The 21844-nt window shown below is 35.1% G+C and overlaps 2 protein-coding genes across 3 annotated transcripts; one reads left to right on the top strand and one right to left on the bottom strand.

Moving 5' to 3' along the window:
* The first annotated feature begins 396 nt into the window (after nt 1-396).
* LOC135694432 (cysteine protease ATG4C) lies at nt 397-7949 on the top strand. Its single transcript, XM_065213175.2, has 11 exons — nt 397-655; nt 1213-1296; nt 1636-1851; nt 2056-2111; nt 2446-2579; nt 3465-3535; nt 4018-4169; nt 4576-4654; nt 4884-4960; nt 5750-5869; nt 6836-7949. The coding sequence occupies exons 1-11, from the start codon at nt 451-453 to the stop codon at nt 7133-7135; spliced, it is 1494 nt and encodes a 497-aa protein (XP_065069247.1). The 5' UTR covers nt 397-450; the 3' UTR covers nt 7136-7949.
* Nucleotides 7950-9712: 1763 nt separating this feature from the next.
* LOC135694429 (uncharacterized) lies at nt 9713-21460 on the bottom strand. 2 transcript variants are annotated; one of them, XM_089109563.1, is made up of 5 exons: nt 21308-21460; nt 13203-15682; nt 12358-12732; nt 10914-11022; nt 9713-10259 (listed from the first exon to the last, which is right to left on the bottom strand). In XM_089109563.1, exons 2-4 carry the CDS (start codon nt 15621-15623, stop codon nt 10933-10935), a joined length of 2886 nt encoding a protein of 961 aa, XP_088965689.1. In that variant the 5' UTR covers nt 15624-15682; nt 21308-21460; the 3' UTR covers nt 9713-10259; nt 10914-10932. The 2 variants fall into 2 exon arrangements, with proteins under 2 accessions (XP_088965689.1, XP_065069245.2); XM_065213173.2 differs by having other exon boundaries at nt 9713-11022.
* Nucleotides 21461-21844: the final 384 nt, after the last annotated feature.

Below are 21844 nucleotides of genomic sequence, written 5' to 3'. Positions count from 1 at the left end.
TTCAGTTTTTTCAGAAACCCTAAAAATCATTCACCTCACGATTAGGCCAGAAAAACTAAAAAGATTTCACCGAAACCTTGAAATGATGGGAAAAACCATAGTTTTGGTAAACCAATGAGGATACGGGTCCCACGCCACCGGGGTGGCCGGCGGGGTCATGCCCCCTCCCTACTTTTTTGGTAAGCAAAATATTTCCAAAGAGACCCTGTTTTGAAGCACTAAATACAAGTTTGACTTATATAACTTGGCCCCTCCACCCTGAAATTCGTGGCGTGGGCTTTGGGCTACACAAACCAGTTTAAAACCAGGTTTTTGGATTTCTAACTGGGGATAACCAGTGGGGATAACAGTTGTTGAATCTGGGAAGGAGCATTTTGAGGAGATTGTAATAAACGAAAACAATTCAATTCATTTCCATTTCGAACTCTATACAAAAAGTAATGGAGGAAAATGGAGAATGGTTTAGATGTCGCAGATGGGAGTAAAAATAATGGAGACAGCACGGGAAGGATTGACCTGAGAAAGCTAGGAGGAATTTTAACCTCTATAGGTAGAGGTCAGAGGTATGATGCAGAAAATGAAGATTCATTTTTAGAAAAGGCAAAGCTAAAGAGCAAAGCTAAAGTTGTCAGCGCTTGGAACAACGTGAAATATGGTGAGAATTTTTGCAAATAGCTATCATTTGAAAGTAACTCTAGGCCTACCTACTGATGATTTTCATTAGGTGGAAGTTTCTGTCGGTGAAACGAATTGAATATGCACATCAACCCAAGGTAATATTGCTATTTCAAGCTGCTGTACTGCGTTCAAGCTGCTGTACTGTACTGCATTCGACGCTGATGTGGTTGCCGTACAGTATGATTCAAATGAATAACAAAATTTATAGTGTCTAGGGACTGAAAATTTTCAAGAACATAACTTGGTCATTCACTCCTCTTTTCGCTCACCACGCTGTTAGCAAACTACGATAGTCTTAGTTTTACAATTTCTTAATGATTTTTCATGATAGCTACGACAAAAAGTTCAACTAAGTTTCTCTGTCGCATTTTACTAAAAAAACTTCATTTTAGTTTTGACTCACATTTGTACAGGGTAGGGGATATGAGGTGGCTTGTAAATTCAGTAAGATTTGCAATTCACTTTCAATTTCACTGCTTCAGCTCATATCTTAGTCAAATATTTAGTGCTCTAAATTAAAACATTTTTGAACAGGTTTCAATGTGCCATACAAGCCATCATTGCTGGAAGATTCTCCAGTCTGGTTTTTAGGAAAATGTTATGACAAGAGAAGGCTAGGTAAGAGCTGGCAATTGTTTTGTACATTGTACAGAATTCTGTGACTAAAATTTGTATTCAATGCTTTTTTCTTTGTTTAGTCATTTTGATACAAATCTATATGAAGTATTTTTACAAAAAGCTCTTTTCATTGTGGGATGAAATAAAACAATAACTATAAATCCACTTAAAACTGTAGCTTTTACAACAGAATTGTTCAATTTAAAGCCTTTTATCGACAAAGGGTGTTAACCACCTGTTGTTCTTATCAATTTCCTCTTATCCGAGTTTTGTAGAAGGAGATATATAAAGCCAAGGACAAAAAATTGTCTTTCATTAAGAAAATATTTTTATCTTTAGATGATGTTGACTATTCCAGACAAAAGGAGAAGTTCCAAATATGTGATATTGATGGATTTTTTGAGGACTTTGGTGCATTGATTTGGTTGACATACAGAAAAGAGTTTCCCCAACTTCAAAATTCAACATTAACTTCTGACTGTGGATGGGGCTGCATGCTCCGAACAGGGCAGATGATTCTAGCTAATGCACTTCTTATGCATTTTTTGAGAGATGGTATGGCTGTTTTTGATTAAAATATAAAAATTTTCTTGCAAAAAATAAGTTTTTCATTTTACCATTTGAAAACTCTTTTCCTCAGCACTAATCAGAGTTATAAATAAAGGCATGATCTCAACCAAGAGTTGATGTAATATCAATGTTTTGACCAAGGTACACTCAAAATAGAATAACTGCCTCCTATTTTGTGTTCATTGACAGATTGGAGAAAAACTGGGAAATTAGGACATAATGTAATGGATTACCATTACAGGATGGTTTGTATCAATCATTTCAACTTATATTTTACATCTAAATGTTTGTTCTGTTTTTAAAAGAATTATATAGAATTGCTTTTATAAATTGTTGGATATGATACTGTCACAAAAGTCAACTTGTCTAAAAATTGGGATACATTTGAACCTATGTGGGACATTCTCCATAAATCTTTGATAAGATTAGTGAGAATGTCGATGTATCTAAAATTTTGCTAGCAAAGCATTATGTTGCTTTGTCATGGCCATGTCTTTGTAAAAAACGTTTTTTGTGTACTTTGATTCCTCAAAAAATATGGTGCAAAGAAAAAACATAGCATATCTTTTTAATTTGTAGATCCTCAGATTTTTTAACGATGAAGAAAGTGACTTTAGTCCATTCTCACTACACCAACTAGTTAGAATCGGAGAACAAAATGGGCATAAAGCTGGTGATTGGTATGGTCCATCAAGTGTTGCCCACATTTTAAGGTTTGTCATAAATTTTTGTATCAAAAAGCAATTTACTATAAATAAATAAGCTTGTTTTTTTAATTTTGTTCATCACATGTATTAAGGGTTTAGCTCTGTAATGAAGTGCTTCAAACAATTTCTAGCAATGAAGGTGACAAATAAAAAGCTATTCTATATTTCAAATTTTTCAAGCTCTCTCCTTCTTTCATTGGCTCCTTCTCTGTGTTGATTTAACAATTTTGCATATTTTCTTTAAAAGTGGCAAAAAACTAATATAGGCACACAGAAAACTGCCAGATAAAGAATCATTTTGGGCTTGCAAGTCCTTACTTTAGAATTTTGGACATACGTCTCTAAAACTCATGTTTATAACTGTTGCAACAGCTGCAAAGAAGGGTTCATGGCTATTAATGCTCCTGATTAAAAATGATTTTGTGTTTAATTTAAAAATTTGAGTGAGTTTAAGAATTTGGATTGCTTAAGTTTGCATTCTTTCATTTTCCTGTTCCAGTTTTCATATGTGGTCTTTATGAGGAAATTTTTTTGAGAAAAATACTCTCTCACCAAAGAGATTAATTTCTTAAGCAGATTAAGGTTAGCAGCTGCAGTCTATAGGAATCATCATTAAGAATTGCCTGAAAAAGTGAAACAGATGTCAAAGAAGCAGTATTAGCAAAATGTCATTGCCTTATCTAAGCAATCATGTAGCTATGAAAAAATCTCACAGAGAAAGACATTTGGAAATAATTGTGACTCTCAAACTTGCTATTGTTTTAACATTTGGCTGCTAGTGTTCATTTAACTTGGGATTTTATTAAAGTTCAAAATTAACATTATAATGTCAATTGTTTATCTAGAAAATTATAGCTGTTTATCTAAAAAATTATCTCAATTCATTTTTAGTACCGCAATGAAGAATGCAGTGCATCCAACATTAGAGGGTGTTTGTGTATATGTTTCACAAGACTGTACTGGTAAACAAATTAAACTTATTCCTAGCTGAAGATATCATGTAGGAATACTTGGTAATAGCTTCTATGTGTAGCTAGAATTCCTTGAAAAATGTGATAAAATATTTACAATAATCATCCATTTTTGTTAGCAGAAAGACAGGGAAGTGAACAAAATTATTTTGGCTCCTTGTTTTTCTGTATTTAATTGTTACGTTTTTTTGAAATCATGATTATCATCACAAGAAAATATCTACTTCTACAACAGCATAAAGTTGATCTAAAAATCATTTGATTGCAGACAGTTTATAAACACCTGCAACAAGTCCCTTGACAATCCCTTTTTAAGTCCTTTAAAATTAAACTGTTATTGAAAACATATGCTTTGTAAAAGGTGTAATATAAAGTTCCAATTCAAAGTTGTTTAGAAGTAAAAAGGTGTTAACTTTCTATTTAGAAGTTGTTTGCTTTTATAAAACTAATATGAATACATACCTCATTTTTAGTGTATAAAGAGGATGTGATTAACCTGGCAACTGAATGTAGGTGTTGTGAGAGCAAGGACTGCAATGATAAAATGTGGAGAGCAGTTTTAATCTTAGTTCCAGTCAGGCTTGGAGGAGAAGGACTGAATTCTATTTACATACCTTGTATTAAGGTATTTCTTTTCAAAATATTCAATAATGATTTGCAAAGTAATACAAAGAGAAAATTAATTTCTTCTCAAAGCTGTCAATTTTTTAAGGATTTGTCTGCTGAATTTTTGTTTTCTTTTCAATCAAGATTTTTTAATCTTCTTAATTTAGTTTTAAAATCTTTTTTTTGTCAATGAAAAAAAAGAAACAAAAATTTTCTTTGGATGTTTATCAGTAGCAGAAATTATTTGGGCTAAACATCTGCAATACTGACCCCTTGGATAGCATATTAAGAGTAGAGGTGGGTGAGACACAAAGAACTGGATGAGAAATTTCAAATGAAGGGATACCCAAATCAGAGAGTTAACATTTATATCATGAAATACAATTAAAATAGAAAATTGATTTTTCACTTTTTTCACTTTTTAGGGTTTATTAACACTGGATCACTGTATTGGAATAATCGGTGGTCGTCCAAGGCACTCATTGTATTTTGTAGGATTTCAAGGTATATTTTTCTACTTTTTTTAAGTACCTTTCGGTTTAATATATTCTATTCAGCTAAATATATTAGATATTGATAGTTTATTTTATGTATTAAGTTTATTTTTAACTTGTCAATTTTTACTGAGTTTTTTTGACTATTTTGTTGAATTGGAAGTCTTGGTTTGAGACTTTACTGTTATAAAAACATTAACCTGCATCAATATAAACATACTATGTATTTTCTATCATAGAAAATAAGTTCCTGTACTTAGACCCTCACTATGTTCAACCGATGGTGGACATGTCAAAAAATGATTTTTCAGTAGATGTAAGTTTTTTACCATCATACATTGTTTCTTTCAGTGTTTTTATCTGTTTGTTTTCTAATGAGATTCTTTCTTCCTTCTCGACTTTAATTGTATTTATTGGGAATAGAGATTTTGCCCACTTCATTTAGTGAATTATGTTTTAATCTCTTGTTTAATATTTGAACATCTGAGAAAATCTGAGAAATTATTTTGCAGACAGATGCAATAGATCAAACAGTCATAAGCAAATATTTCCAGTGATGAAATCAGAAGATCTGATACAATCTTTTCAGATGACCCAAAACTCCACCTCTAAAATGCCAATATTTTTAAGTTTTTGTTGTGTCTCATCAGAAATTTCCTTTTGTATCATGAAAAGACAAGGAAATAGCTGAAAATGTTTAACACATTTTGGTTTCATGTGTTTTCCAACCCTCTTCTAATTAACATCATCCTAAACCTGTAGAGCATCTAATAAAAGGGGCTTGGAAAATTGGGGTGTTTATCTCTCTAAGTTGAAATGTAAAGGAGGGTAAATACGAGGAAATTTTTGGAGAATTAAAGATGTTGAATAAAAAATGTTATGAAGCAAAAGGGTTTTTTTTGTTTTCAATTTGCTAGTAACTTTTTATATAAAGTAATTGATACCAAACGTTCTTGTCTCTATATTCGCCAATACAATATACTACTGTCAATCGTCCTTCTTTGAACATATCTAAAAATGAACTGTTTTGAAGTATAGTTCATAAATGTTTCAGTGAATGTAGCATTGTTTAATAAGTTTTATCTTAAAAATTGTAATTTATCAGACTTTTAGATGTCCGTACCCACGAAAAATGGGAATCAGAAAGATGGATCCATCTTGCTGCATTGGTTTTTATTGTAGAAAGAGAGAAGATTTTGATGCGTTCTGCAGGGAAACGGTTGAGGTGAGAAAATGTGCTTCCAAGTAATAACTAAAAGCTTCAGTGCCTTTCAATGGCTTTTAAAAATCTATAACCGTAAATTTCTTGCTAATACCAACATAATTTCAATTGCAATCAAGTGAATTTTGTATGTCGGAACTCTTTGCATGATCGGTATTCTAAAGACAATCGATAGATACAAATGGAAACAGTTTCATAACTTTTTTGTGCAGACATGCAGAATCAAAAGATATTAGAAAATTGATCACATAAAATTGTTTGGAGTAGATTAGTTTTTCGTCGATTAATTAAATACACTAGTCTTAAATATACAATTTAAACTGTACATGAAAGCTAATCAAATCGATGGATATATAATCAGTAAAATAGAAAAGGAAACGAAGAAATTAACAGTTTTTTACTTAATAGTAAACAACTGATTGATTGCTGATTGGTACAAATTTTCAGCTTACTTTCCTTGAAGGGATCTGTATTTGTTGTTTGTTCTCACAGATTGTTCAAGCCATTTAAGATATATATGGATTAGTACAAAGACATTCTCATCGCACTTAATTACATTCTAAGTGCCGTTCGCACTTAGATTTACAATTAGCAGATCATCATTGATACTGTATAATTACAGTATAATTATTGTCAAATTCGATCTTCCATTCTTCACGGTTCTTATCAATCATGCTTTGTACCTTATGATTTTCTATACGCACCTATGAAAATCTAGAGTGTAGTTTCAAGATAGGAAACTACGTGCTATTTCATAATTTTTTTATCTATTGAATATATGTAGGACACTGATATGGCGATTAATGGTTTTTTTAGGGAAGAGCCTGTGCTATTGTTGACTTAGGCAGTCTGCAAAATATTTAACTTATTTTGCCCATTTAGAGATGTTTAAAGGGTGTTCTTTCAGTTCAGTCGCTCGAATAGCGTTATACCATTATTTGGTGTAACTATAGTTTTATTCTCGTTTAGGTATTGAAACCGCCAATGCAACGCACAGAATATCCAATTTTCATTATTTGTGAAGGCTCAAAACCTTCAACGGTATTGGATACGCCTGATGGCAAACGGATGAATTATGTTACTCGTACAAAGGTAGGCTCGTTTAGCATTGAAGGGGACACGCGAAGCAGGACTCAGCGAGAGACCCTAGGGCATTCAGATCATAGAAATCATGGACAGAAACAGCCTCGAAGAAAGCAGAGAAGTAGGGAAGCTGACCTGAGTGAAAGACGACAAAGATATAGCGAGGAATATTTTGTTGTTGATTAGGAAAGATAGCTTTCAATATCGAATGTCAGCCCTTTTATAAGTATGTTTATCTTCCAGGGTATAGATTACATTTGGTTGATAAAAATCCAGTTGATTTGTGTACACTGTAAAATTATTGTAAGATATAATGGAACACTTTTGGTTTATTGAAATGATATATTCAATCATACAAGACCTCTGACAGAGGCTGAATCACGTGCAGAGCAAAGCCATATGCAAAAGCTTATGATAATTCCTCAAGACTTGATCCTGCATGGGTCGATCTTTAGCCGAGGAGCAAATATCTAGTTTTAGGAAAGTGCTTGAGAAATTAGTGAAATTAGTGAAATTAGAAATTACCTTTCTACAGTAACTGTTAATTACAAAGATTGAAACGAAAATGCCTCTTTGATGTTTTAAGCCCGACGTTGAAGCCTATTGAAAGCCACTATTCAAGCAGATCCTTTGCTCTGCTGTCTTTTTCTAAGACAAATTTTACGTCGAAAAAAAGTCAACATTTTATATGAAGCAGCAGATCCTTGTTATTTAATTGTTTTTTGAGAGTTGCTGATATTTCAAAGAATATTTCTAAATATGCGTTGATTACATTTCAGTGCTAGCAAAAAACCTTAATTTATATCATTTGCGAAATAATTTGCTTGATTTCAATCATGTCACAGTTGACGTCATAATTTCAAATTTGTATTTAATTTTTTGTAGAAAGCAGTTTGGCCATTTTTTGTATAAAGGTTGTTTTGCCAAAACTCTGACATCAATAATTTAAGTTTTGGTAGAATAAAAGTTTGATTAAAACAAATACAAATTTGATTAGTGATCGTTGAGACCTCGGTCTGTTACCTGTGTAAATACTTCATTCATTTTAAATGTATTGTCCTCCTGCCTTTCGTTTTTCGTAATGGGTAAATTTTTGTTCAAACTCAATTGCTTTAACAGAAACTGCACGGAATTTTCTTAAGAAACCGTCCATGGAAAAGCCGACCTCTCAGTTGACAGAAAAATAAGAATTCATAATGTTGATCGCCCCTAGACTTACGGAATTGCTCGAAATACATCTTTTAGGGATTGAATGGAAATTTTTCTTAAAGCACCCTTTCTGTTTTCTTCTTTATTGATAAAAAACTGCTTCCCATGGCAATATAGGTGCAAAATAATATTGTAAGAGATTTGAATTACAGTACGAGCGCTGCGCTGGAGTAGGGATCCATCTTTAGCAGGGTTACCATATATTCAGAATAAATGGCGGCCATATTTTCACGGAAGACGGCTAAAATCAGACAGCCATCCAAAATATCCAAGACAGCTACATTTTGGCTAATTTGAAAAAGTACAATTGACTATGTATGTCACAAAACCTCTGACTTGCTTTTAATTTCAATTTTCTGTTATGTTTTACTTTTTCATGTTAAACTCATGCATGTTATTTTTCAACATTTGCAATTATAAGAATACTTTTAAAAAAATGTTGAATATTGCCTGTGAAAAAATGATCGTTCCCTGTGTATTTTTGTGGCTTTAACATGCAGTCAAAACTCGGCCAACTATTGCTTCTTCGGTTAATCAATTTTCGACGGGCAAGGGATTTGAGAAACGACCAGAACAAAAAGAAGGAGCTTTGCCATCAAAACGACCAAATGTCAAGTCAACCGTGGTCTTTAGTTACTGTCTGTTTGGCACTCATAATTTGTTTGAGCAAAAACACCCAGAGTAACGACTAGCCTCGTTTTAAAGTATTCAATGGCGGGAAGGCAGAAGCAGGAAGACCTCGTATTTCAATTTCTATGGGCGGAAATGACTTGGAATAGCAACGAGGGTTGCTTGATATCTGAAGACCTAGAGGCTGCTATCAAGATATGCATAGAAAGGTATGTTTTTCTACGTCCATCCTCATCCGGGCAATTCTTTGTTATGTGGTCTAGTTTTGGTATCTTGCTTAAAACTGTTTTTATTGCAAATTTATGTGCAGAGCATGCCTGCGAGGATGGTTGGATGTTGTTATTTATCCCCTTACACCAGCTTGTAAATTATTTATGCTCTTCTCACTGGTCATAGAATGCTTTTATAGAAAAATACCCTTGTTAATTTCATGAGTATGAAATTATTGATGTATGGTCGATTTATATCAAAGTCACAACTGATGTTGTATGAAAGCCTATAACTCTTTGCAAAACATAATTTAACCGATATGCATATTTGGATTAAATTTTATGTAGCCATGACTGGCAGTTAAACGTTTTACTGGAGTGACTGTATTACAAAGCAACTCAAAATTTGTGTTTGCATTATTTTCTGCCTAGCATCTGAAGGTAGTTTTTGAAAACTGACAAGTTATGTTTATTGAGCAGTGTATTGGTCCTTGGTGAACACAACTTGTCGTTTCTATGCATAGAATTGCAGAGAGCTGTCAACTCCCATCACACTTGGTGAAAGTTTAGTCATGTCAGGGACTCAAGCCCCAGGCCCATGGATTAGTAGCCTGTGACCCTAATCACAGAGCCATCCTTCCACCTATTGGCTTCATGCTTTAAACCTGAAAAAGTTGTTCTACAGAAGAGAGCACTGTAATGAAGTGTCTTGAAGTAAATCCATTTTAGTGTTTTAGCAGAGAAAACCATTATGCTGACTTTGTTTTAATCCAAAGTCCATATAATAACTTTTACAAAATGACATCGATGCCAAACGAGAAAAGCTACATTCATCTACTTACATTTACAAAACATAATTAACAGTTTTAAATAATTAACATGTTTACAAAGCTAGGTAAGATAATGTTCTGAAATAAAAGGTTTCAGTAACAATTAATGTTTTTTCTACCATCACACAAATAAATAGAGAAGCTAAATACTGAAAATCAAAAAATCATTTTGAGATAAGGGACTTGATTAACACTTGCTTATACTGCAAAGTAGCACATGTGAATGAACAAGCTGTAATTTCTACAATTTCTACTCAAATGCAATTTCCATTAGTTTTATGGGTAAATGTTAGCCTGACTTTGACAGTCGCACAATTCAAGCACCCTCCATTTCAAATTGCATATTCTGCTCCTTCATTGACAGTTTTAAAGGGGCCCAAGGAGGCCATGGCCCCAGGCCCCATGCTTATGTAGCCAAAAGGAGTCCCACACCTTAGAAAAAAGATAGAAATTGTAAAGAATATGGGCCCCACAGATGTTTTTGGTCTTGGGTCCTGCAGTCTCTAAAACAGCTGCTGTGCTCCTTGTATTATTCTTCTGAGTTTCTGCATTATCTTAACTTATAAATTATAGCCTGAGCCTTGCTCTAAGATGGTAAAAAAAGATGCCTAAAGCTGAGACTACTTTATTGAGTTTGATTGTTTCAAATGACATCTAAAGTCGTAAATTATAGAACTAAAGAGCTGTTTGACACACACTCTATGACAATCCTGGGAACAGCAAATTTCATAAACTGAGAAATTATTTTTGGTTTATGTAAATCCCAGTTTCATTTTAAATTTAGTCTCTAACCAATGTGGATCGAGAAGGCAATTGCTGAATGGAAGGACATCAATGCTTTTTGTATTTATTGGAATTAGATGAAAAGGTGTAGTTAACGTGATTTTTATATTTTTGGTAATTAATTGTTTTGTGAAAATGAAGATTGGCTTCATCAAGAGTTCTTGCTTATTCAAATGTTATTTCCAGTGTGGAGGCTAATTGAAGGTGGGCTTATAAGTGGGGGGAGGCCGTAAGGATTTAAGTCAACAGAAGACAGCACACAAATACTGCTACTATGCCATCAGCAAAAATATATTTTATTACATTGGAGTCTTTTCTCGCTTCATTTGCTTTGTGATGAGGCTATGCGCTGTTCCCAGAGTTTGATATTAGCTCTTGCTGATTTGGGAGTATCTGGGGCTTTTCTTGGATCCTAAAAAGTTGAAAAAAGATTTTTTTAATGTATTAAAGATTTTGAAATTTCATGCAAGTTTATTTACATGGTGAACAATTTTTTATTTCAAAATATGCAGTAGCAGTCAAATTTTCAATTGGTTTTCTAAACCAAGCAAAAATTATGACCATTATGAAAATTATGACAAAAATTGCGTGAATAGAAGAGATGCATATCAAGAAAGTCTACTTTTAAATAATCTTCAAATCACTGACTTTATTTCAGCTTCTATTGCGTATAACAAAAGAAGGCAAAAGGAAGCTCATTGTGCACTATTTATGTTGATATGAAGGTTTCTCCAAAGCAAAAAGATCGCTAAGAACTTGTGCTCAGATGAAGCCCTGTATGCTGCTGGGGCCAAATATTATCCATTACTGATTTATGTGTGTCTGTGGTTGATTATTCTCGGGTTGCAGTGTTCCTTATTCACTACGTGATAGAAGTACCTTACACAGTTGTTAAGCGTCTTTATTTCATACCATAGTTTAACTGGGTACTAAGTAGATTCATGGCATCCAATTTCTAAACAAAGGTCCAATTCAGAAGCCTATCTTACTTATGAAATTTATGTTTCCATTCCTCAAATTTGTACAAGGCTATCAATTTGCTAAACAAATCGAATATATTTAAGGGGGCCCCCCATAGTAGTTGTGATTCACCCATTCACGCTCAATTTTTTGACTTCACGCATTCACGCACTGCAAAATTGGATTTTCACAATCACGTAAACAATTAATGTAATATCAGCTATTGCTCATCAGTGCCCTGTTTGAAGGACCACAACACTGGTTTCAAACTTTAGATACTAATTTGGTATTTAAATATCATTGGTTTATTGCGCGCCAAATTGAGGCAATTTTTTAGATAACCATTCAAAATTTCATTCACGTATTCACGGATAGTTAAAGCTTTTTCACAACAAAACGCAAGGAAAATTCATGTTTCACGCTTCACGTAGAAATATAATTCACGGAATCACGCATATAGAATCGAGATTTCACGATTTCAGGCAAGAAAACGAAACGGTCAATAACGCATCACGCAAAAATAAGGGGGCAGGGGCAATCAATTAATGCTGGTAAGAATTTCATACACTTTTTTCCTACTCCAAGGTTAAATGAGAATGTTAAACCACTCTACTCCACTCCACTCCACTAATCATGCAATGCAACTCTGCAATAATTTGGATCCCTGTGTTATGATGTACAATAAAACTAAGATATTTTGTCAAACAGTATCTATCTTGTCAGGCCATTCCATTATCCAGTTTCATTCCATATAATTTTAATCTATTCTTGAATCTCGATTACATACCTGATTTGACTGAAGCTTTCTTGGTGATTTTGCCTTTGCAACATCTTTGGTTGCAGCAACTGCTTTAACTGGAGACACCTTCACCTCAGTGCTCTTGTGAGTCATCACACTCTCTTTATTGTTATTGTTTGTGTTCTTTTTCTCCCATGATTCCGCAAGACTCTTTCTCCTATCTTGCAACTCCCTTATCTCCTGTTTCTGCTTTTGTTTCTCTTCCTGCATCTTTTCCTGTTGTTCTTTCCGCTTCCTCCGCTCACTCTCTTGTTGTCGCTTCTTCGCATCTACGTCAATCTTGTCCGCTTCCCGTCGTTTTTCTTCCTGTATCTTTTCCCATTGCATCGCTAACGGATGCGCCTTCTTAACTGGCTTGCTTTCCTAAAAGTGTCACATAGATTCAGAATCAGTCTTAGACTATCTTAATCTATCTAGGCTATTTTTGATTGCTGTAAGAGGCAAAGACATGAAATCTGCCATCCAGTATTGATAAAGCAAATTTTCTCAATTGATTCTTTTCATCCAAGTTTCTTTGAGAGTAAAATACTCACACACAGAGTGTTACACGAGCGTATTTTCAGGAATAGGGTTTGTGGAAAATCCCGGAAACATTTTAAAAACTTCGTTTTCTTTTTAAAGTGCTGTTCTTTTTTCTGAAAATAATTGGCGTAGTCACCAAATCAAAAAAACCGAAAAAATCATTACAGAACAGATTAGCCAGGGCTAATTATTGATAAAATACGGTACGACGCAAACATTACATACACATTTCTGTAGATCAGTTCAGTTACTTCAAAAGAAACAATTTTCATTGCTTTTTTGGATGAGCCCCAAGTGTCAACAAATCTTACCTTGGATTTTTCTGTTGCTTTTTTATTGATAACACTTGGCTTATTCTTATGTTCTTTTGGTTTCTCGATCTCATCTTCTTCCGCTGCGTTCCCTTTCGACTTCTTTCTTTTTAATACTAGCTTCTTTCCAGGTGAAGGTGTATTGATACCAGTGGCCTTCTTTCGTTCAATAAACTCGTCTTCTTCTTCACTCTGGTCACCTAGATCACTGCCTTCTTCATCCACTGCCTCATCATACAGGCCTGCTTCTTCACCAACCTCTTCGACTTCCTCTTCCTCATCCTCTTCTTCTTCATCGCTATGTTTGTCATTTTGACCATTCATCTTCAACTTATCTTCCATTTTGATATTCACTTTAGCTTCCTGTTTCCTCACCCCCGGCTGATCTGTACCTTTATTGAACATATGAATGAATTTCTTTGTTATTCCCGGGGCGACGTTGTACTCGCTGTTGCCAATCATTTTAGGGCTTTTGTCAGATGCTTTCGATCTTACTTTGACGCTGCGTCCAAGCAGCATAGATTCATCTTCTGGTATTTCATCAATATTCTCTCGAGCATCTTCTTCTCTATTGCTTTCATCTGCGTCATCCCCAGATGCCTTTTTGTGCGTTCTCCTGTATTCCATCTCCTTTCTCTTTTGTTCCGCTATTTCTCTTTCAACAATGCTTAGTGAGTTACCCCCTGGCATGTAGCTGTCGCCTTCTTCATCACTACCTTCACTTTCTTCTACTCCGTGTAACTTTCTGAATTCGGATTCCTTCTTCCTGAAATCATCAATCTCCTGCTGTATCTTTGATCTTGCTTCTGAATTGAATGACGGACTGGTATCGTTTTCCATACTCTCGTCAACAATATCATCTGATTCCTCTATGTTGTACTTCTTTTTAAGCTCTTTTTCGCGTTTTTCGATTTCCTTTATCTCGAGCTCAATTCTGTCTTGCACTGAAACTGGTTTTATCTTCTCATCTTCACTGCTTTCATCATCAGAGCTGTTAATTCCATTGCTCTCTACCGCGGTACTACCTTTTAACTCTTCTTCACGTCGTTTCTGGTCTTCTATTTCAAGATTTATTTTCACTGAAATATCATTCTTTTCTTCTTCACTAATATTATCATCTTCTCCCTCTCCCGAATCTACATCGTCTTCTTCCTTTACGGATTTTCTTCTGACTTCTTCCTCCCTCATTTTCTCTTCTTCTATCTCAAGTGCTATTTTTTCCCAGGTGCTCAGTGTTTCTGTTTTTTCTACTTTTTCGTCATCACTTATTTCTTCTATCTCTTCACCTCTTCCCTCATCTATGTCACTTTCCTCTCTGAAAACATCTTCGTTATCTTCTCCATCTGATTCTACATTGGTGGCTTTTCCATGAGCTAAACGTAGCTCTTCTTCTCGCTGCTTCTGTTCTGCGAGCTCCTGCTCGATCTTCTCTTTTGCTGATAGATTGCTTTTTGATTGGTTTGATGCGGATTCATCTTCTTCGTCTTCTATTTCTATTATCTCGTATGAATCATCGTTGATATGCAGCGAATTTCGAGATCTTCCGTCTCTCGATGAAGACCTGCTCCCTCTTATTCCGCGATCGACTAGTGCATTCTCTGGCACTTCTGTAGAGGATAGATTTGTTGTGCTGGACGATTCTCCCTTTTTCTTCAAAAGTTTACTTTGATCTTCAATGCTGTCAATATTGTCATTTGGAAAGCTCCTTCTATGAGATTTATTCTGTGCTATCTTCTTCTTTTCAGGGCTTATCCTGAGTTCTGTCTTGCTTCCTCGTGGCGATTTAGCAGATTTGCCTTCGGGAGTCGAATAACTTCTTGTCATTTTCCCCTTTGAGGTTACTTTAATTTGTTTTGTCTGTGTAGAAGCGATTTCTCCGGAGGAAGATAGCGAGTTTCGTTTCCCAGAATCTGATTTTGTTGGTGATGTAGCTGAAGATCCTCTCCCTTGCTTAATTGTCACGGTAGTGCTGTAAATCTTAGTTGGCGATGTAAGTGATGTTCTAGAAGATGACCTTGAGTTCTGGGTGGAAGACATCCTTCCCTCTTTCGTTGGAGATCCTGTTGATGAGCGGTTTGACTTGGATTTAGAAGGAACAGGCTCATTTACGATTTCAAGACTACCAGGTCGGTGTTTAGAAGTATCTGAGCTTTTTGAAGATCCCCTTGATAATGATGGGTTTCTTTTTTGTCCGATCCTCTCCCCTTCTTCATCTTCTTCATTTTCTGACTCTTCATCTTTCTGCTCCTCTTCTACAATATCATTTTCTTCCAATGAATTATAAGACGCTGATTTTCGCTTGTTGGCGATTGCATTCATCTTTGACATCAGCTCTTCTTCCTTTCTTCTTAGCTCTTCGATTTCTTTCTGGGTGTTTTGAAACTCAACATCATCATTGAAGGTTTCTTCTTCATCCGACATCTTGTTTTCGTATTCAGAAATGTTTATCTCACCTTGAGCTCAGTTTGATTACCCAAGTCCTATTGAGAAGAATCAACATTGACTTGGTAAGAATGGAAATAACCACAAGAGCTCTTAATTAAACTGGTTAATGTGTAGACAGCCGATATAAGTTTGACTTTATACATAATCTATTATTAATTCAAACTGGCTAAAAGCCGTGAATTAATCCAGACACCTGTTTGAAATATATCTTTTGAAATACTTTCAAATCCTCCATAATATCCTCAACTTGCAGAAGCTTTTGCTGAGAGAACTTTCCGTATAAACCGCATCTCGTATACTATGTTGGGCGCCACCTTAGGGTTTTTATTGTTAATCCGTTAAGGTAATATGTTACATCCTTTAAATAGGATAATCCAAAAACAAACGAAAACAGATTTGTCTTTGAAGGGGAACTTTCATTTTCTTCGTCCTAGCAAAGCTATTTAAAACTGTATGCTTTATGGTATCGAACACTTTTTAACAGACTAGTGAACAGTAAATTTCATAAGGCTCGTATTCCGGCACTTTAATTATATTCTGCTGCGAATCCGAGTCTTATTGATTCATTCGGTTTCAATTATTCATCACAAAATGAACGTCCAGAATTAGGCAAGCCAGGATTAACGTCCTTATCATTCGTACTAACGGTACTTATCATTACTTTTTGAAACTAGAGAGCATTCGTTTATCGAATGTATGTCGTGTCCTGAGATAGGCCTATAGATACTTTGAACATGGTATGCCTAGTTACCAAAGAACAAAATTTTCACAATAGATAAATTGCAAGTCAGCTAACGGCAATTATCAACATTGCTTTAATAAAGTTCGAGCCATGCAATAAAGTCAGTTCCTCAGTAAAACGAATCTGGAGACTACAGCCCTCTTCATTCATCCACCTAATGATTCAGTCGTTAGAGTTGCAGACTACATGCCTTAGGGGCTATCGAGTCACTTGAATTGACCATACTTTCACATAAGTAAGGAAAGTTGCCAGCTCTCTGTTATTCCGGGCATAGGAATCATGAGGTGTAGTCACATCGAGAGGGAGTGTGGTCACATCGAGAGGGAGTGTGGTCACATCGAGAGGGAGTGTGGTCACATCGAGAGGGAGGACCTGGCCACTTCGATAAGCACAGCTTCTCACTCGCAGCGTCCTTATTACTACCTACGGAAGCTCGATATAAGCAAGTAAAAGAATCAACCTCTTATGAAATTAGTTGGATTCATCCGTATTCTGTGCTTAGAAGACAATTTGGCGAACTATTGACCCTATAAAATGGATAGCAGATGCCAAACCATGGGTCTCGATGGCTTCGGTCTCGATGATCATGATTATGATGAAGACTAAATTTCATGAGGTTATAGAATTTTTTTAAGTTATTGAGATCACTTACTTCTCTTTATATGGTTCAGTTTCAAAGAAGAAATACCATTTAAATGAATTTTTCTGAGTAGCTACAAGGTCTTAAGGCCTCATTATTTCACGAGCCAATATAGTCTGGTATCCCCTCCCCCCAAAATATGTCTTCCGTACCAAAATGTGTTATAGAACCTTGAAACTACTCCTCTTTTGCGTCATTACAACAATGAAGCCAAGAAACTTTAGTTTATGATCTTACTTATTCATAAATATTTCAGACAATGAAACTCTGGCAACTACAAAAGTAATGGAATTCGTGTAACTTATAAATATTTTATGATCTTCATCCAAGCAAGGGAGACTTATATCGGCGACAAACCACATATTTGTACAGATGGTTCATTATTCATGGTCTGAGCATACTTCATTTGATATAAGCTGCATTTTTAATTCCACCAACTTCTCGAGTTTATTCCAGCTCACAACTTGTGTCAGCTTTCATATACATTGTATATGAATACCGTAGAACATGGACGAAATTTGGAAACTGTCATTTGATTAAAGAAATAGAGCTGCTTCATGGATTTTTGATGAGATGTACTCTAGCTGATTACTCATTTTAACGGTTGTTCTTGCTTGTTTGACAAACGAACTTTAAAATATCTGGTTTCCATATGCTAACTGCACGATGACAATTCACTGGTTTTATAAGAACCAGTAAATTGAAGTTCAGATCGGCTGCTTTCAATTTTCCTAAACTTTCAAGAAAGAGCTGTTCTCTATCTGTTCAGAAATCATTAGGTTGTAACCAGTGAAATTGTGCTGAGAGAAATGTTCAGGCCCTATTTGCCAACATTGTGAGGGTGCCATCCGTTCTTTGGCAATAAGTTTGAAAATCCACTGACAAAACACCTCTAGGTGGCAAAAAATCCCCGCGTTTTTTAGGGGGTTCCACAACTTATTTCAAATTTACATTTTACAGTACCTCAGCCTAAGCTCAATCTTAATTCGTTCTTGACTTTTGACCCGTTTTGAGACTTGTGTTCTTACAAAATTGTTTTTATATGAAAATATTACCATCATCGTTAACATGATCATCATAGCCACAAATCTGCATCATTAAGGCAAAATCGCAGACATGGGGTTTTTAAAATGACGAAACACCAATTTCTTAAATACTGCAAATTCAAATTTCTGACGATTAATTTAGAGACTTTTACTTGATAAAAGGCAATATTTGCATTAAGCGTATTTTCTTACTGGTTTTGCCCTTAAATAGAGTGTTTTTTACCTGTCGATAATCTTAAAATGCCATGAAAAGCAGACATACTGGAAAATCATATTTTCTTGGGGATTTATCAATTTCTACCTGTGATAAGTTCGAAACACCAAAAAGCAGACTATAAAATGGCTTATTCAAATGCGATAAATCACTTGCAAGGGAAAACCTTGAAATCTCATTATGCATTTAAGCCACTTTCAAATAATCAGATGTTATCTATTTTTCCTGGGTGTTTTCTTTCGACTTTGACACCTTTTGGATGCTTATTATTTTCTGCATTAGACTTTCAGACTCTTATGTTTATCTTGTACTATTTTGATAGATTTTTCCAATTTGTTCACATTGGCTTACAGTGGCAGCATTTGCTCTCTTTATACCCCTGGATTGCATTTTTATTCTCTCTCTCTTCGACTCTCAATAAAGCACAGTTTCTGCATTACCACAAGATGCATTAGCACAAGATGTTGTTTACATAAATTTCATATCTTTGTAGCAGATTGTTGGGGCTGTTGAAGATTGCACTATGCCTGTTTGCTCCTTGAATCTTTTTGACTCGAGGTTTCTTACTTTGTTGCAACATTGCATGTTTGATCTCGTTAAAGTCGACAAGTACACATTATCACTATGTTCTTGAAGAAGCCAAACCGAGCTAAATGCAGCCCATTGTGGAATTTGTGGGTACACTAAACTGAAGGTGACGCACGAAAATTCACGCGATGTTTCAGATATTCTATGCAGGTGGCAGATTATCTCTAGCTTTTTCAAAGTCTTATCTTCTACAGCAATTTGCCGTTTGATGGTATTTGAATATAATGTTTGCATCTAAGGAAACAGCTAGGTCTATAAAGAACTAATATTTTATAGCTCCATAATGAGCAGTCTTTTTTGATTCCATTAACATGTGCCTGAATCAATCTTAATTTGCCTAATAGAAGCACAAACACTTTACGCTAATCTAGAATAACGAGTCATCACTTGTGAACCAGTTTTAGGCCCTACGCAGTCAAATACGTCCTAAATTGACCATTGTATGATTCCTTGGTTGCAATCAAATTTGAAATGTCCAAAATAGAAATGCTGCCGCATACTGTTTTTCTGCATTTTTTCAATCTGCATTTTGCAACGCAAATTATAGCTTATCTAGAAATGTAAGTTTTGCTACGTAGGTTTTGGCCTCAAAGTATCAATACCAAGGTCATTCATAAGTATTCGCATTCATGGTGGACCATGAGAACACCACAACTTTGTTTTCAAAGGGTGTACTACAAACGTAATTTCTAGTTAAAGCGTTTCTTTTTTATTTGGGAATCCCAAATTTTGATTAATTTGTTTAGTTTCTCGTTAGCTAAAACATTTCCACAGAATCCTGATTCAAGATTTGTAGCATTCGATCGCGAGGACATTTTTGGGTTTAAGGTTAAATATAACTTGCTGAAGCTGACTGTCACAGATCCACCCAACCTGATGTAATGAGACATGTTGTGACTGATTTCTTAACTTTTCTATATCTCATTTGCCAAAACTAAAGCTAGGAGGATCTCTCTGAGTCTCTATATGACGTTTTTGATAAAGCTCAAAAGGAAATGATACCCAAATCTAGAATAAGTACATTTTTACTATCAAAAAATGCAATGCTATTTAGATGGTGCTTAAACGCCAACAGAACGACAAGGGGGTTTTGAAATTACTCGAATAGTTTGTATATCTTAGCGCCTATTGAATACAGCTAGAAGGAGTTTCCAAAGGATAGTTGAAAATGTTCCATTTTTTAACCTGATTATCGCACAAGTTATCTGTTTTATCTGTTTACCGTTGAATAATTTGTGTTCACGAAGCAATTAATACCCCAAAACGCTCAAATATTGTTTGTTGGTTATCAATAATATATAGCTATAAATTTGGTGTAATTCATTTTCTGTTGTCATTCGATAAATTTTGTTAGTTTACCTGCCTATTATATCGATGGTTAATCACCTACATATCAACTTGTAAATTGTGATAATTGTCTATGCATCTTGAATACCCGCAGATAATAGATTACCTAATACCATCGGTAATGCAATACCGTTACAAGGCCTGAATAAACATTATCATTTTAGGGACTTTTTGTTGCCTTTTATCGATATGTTCCACCATAACTGGTACTAAACTTTTTCACATTACAAATAACAAGCCAAGACAGATCACCCTATCAGACTTAATATACTTCTACCTTCTCTACATTGACGTTCGGATGATAGGAGATATTTTGAATGGCAATTTGAAACTTTTGCTAATGAGAATATATAATTTTTTCCAACCTACAGAGTGGTTGGAATATGCAATCTCAACGTACTGGAAGCTCCTCCTTTTCACAAAATTGTGGCACATTTACTTTTACATGATGTATTGCGGTTTCACGTTTGTATTAAATACGCCTTGTTTTCTTTCTTTGAATTTTTCATTAGGTCATACGGCTGTCATTTATAAACTGCAACCCTGTGACCACACCTCAATAATCAAGAGCAGCTTTGCTCACATGCCAAGCCATAGATCTCTAATATCCAAAACACTTTAGAAAGTCTTCCTTTTGAACAATATATAGATCAGTTATATAGATCAATATATCTTTAGCACTTGACTCCATATCAACACCATCGCCTGTATACAGCAGTTTCAATGGCTCCTGCTGTTACAGAATTCCACCTACATGTTGTGCTTATATCGGTTAGGAATGTTTGTGGTTATGAAATTCAAACATCATGACACGAAACATTCAAGACAGAATCTTCTATTCCTCGTGAAATTTCAAAACCTTTGAAATGCTGTGTTCATTTTCTTACCCAAGTGTGAAAGCACCTTGGAATTCTGAAGACACCTTGACGGCGTCTTTCAATGATGTACAATAACATTCAAGTACCGAAGATGTGTCCACAATTAAGAAGATTCCTCCACTTTGTTTACACAAAAAACATGCTAATAAACATAAACACGAATATCGAAGAGTTTATTTTGAATGATTTAGCAACGAATATTTACCTTTTAAATCCTTATCGCAAGCTGGAAACTTCAAATTTCGTCTTCAGCGACTTTCATGCAGCCGACGCCAGCTTCAGGTGGCTCAACTCTAGACTAACAACCTGTACATAGCATAAGCACGTGATCATATCACGTGGTGAAACTGAATCGCCAAATTATTGATGGTAAGGGTGTTTAAAAAATCATGAGATTGAGACAGGTTGCTTTAGACTCTCCATTGTTTCTAGTTTTCAGCTATTCACCTGCTTTTCTAGTTGGGAAAGCTCATTTTTTAACTGAGATTGATTTACTACTCGTTTTATGAATGAAGTAATTGAAACGGTGTTCTGTGAAGCTGAAATCCTAATGCAGCTTAGTCTTGGCTCAGTTTTGCCTGCAGTTTTGCTGTTTAACTGGCGTCAGAAAGCTACTGCTATTGGCTTCATCGCAATTTTTTTTGGTAGCACCCACAGTTCTAATTTTCTTCCAAAACTTAATATAACTTCTAGCACGTCGCCTGCAGGTTTCTTTATGACAATTCATAATGCGATTGTTATC

Source organism: Rhopilema esculentum, chromosome 8 (genome assembly GCF_057945365.1).
Source record: "Rhopilema esculentum isolate cy_ngs chromosome 8, ASM5794536v1, whole genome shotgun sequence".
Classification (NCBI taxonomy): Eukaryota; Metazoa; Cnidaria; class Scyphozoa; order Rhizostomeae; family Rhizostomatidae; genus Rhopilema; species Rhopilema esculentum.
Note: the sequence above shows the minus strand (reverse complement) of the source record. Positions and strands in the feature narration are given on the sequence as shown.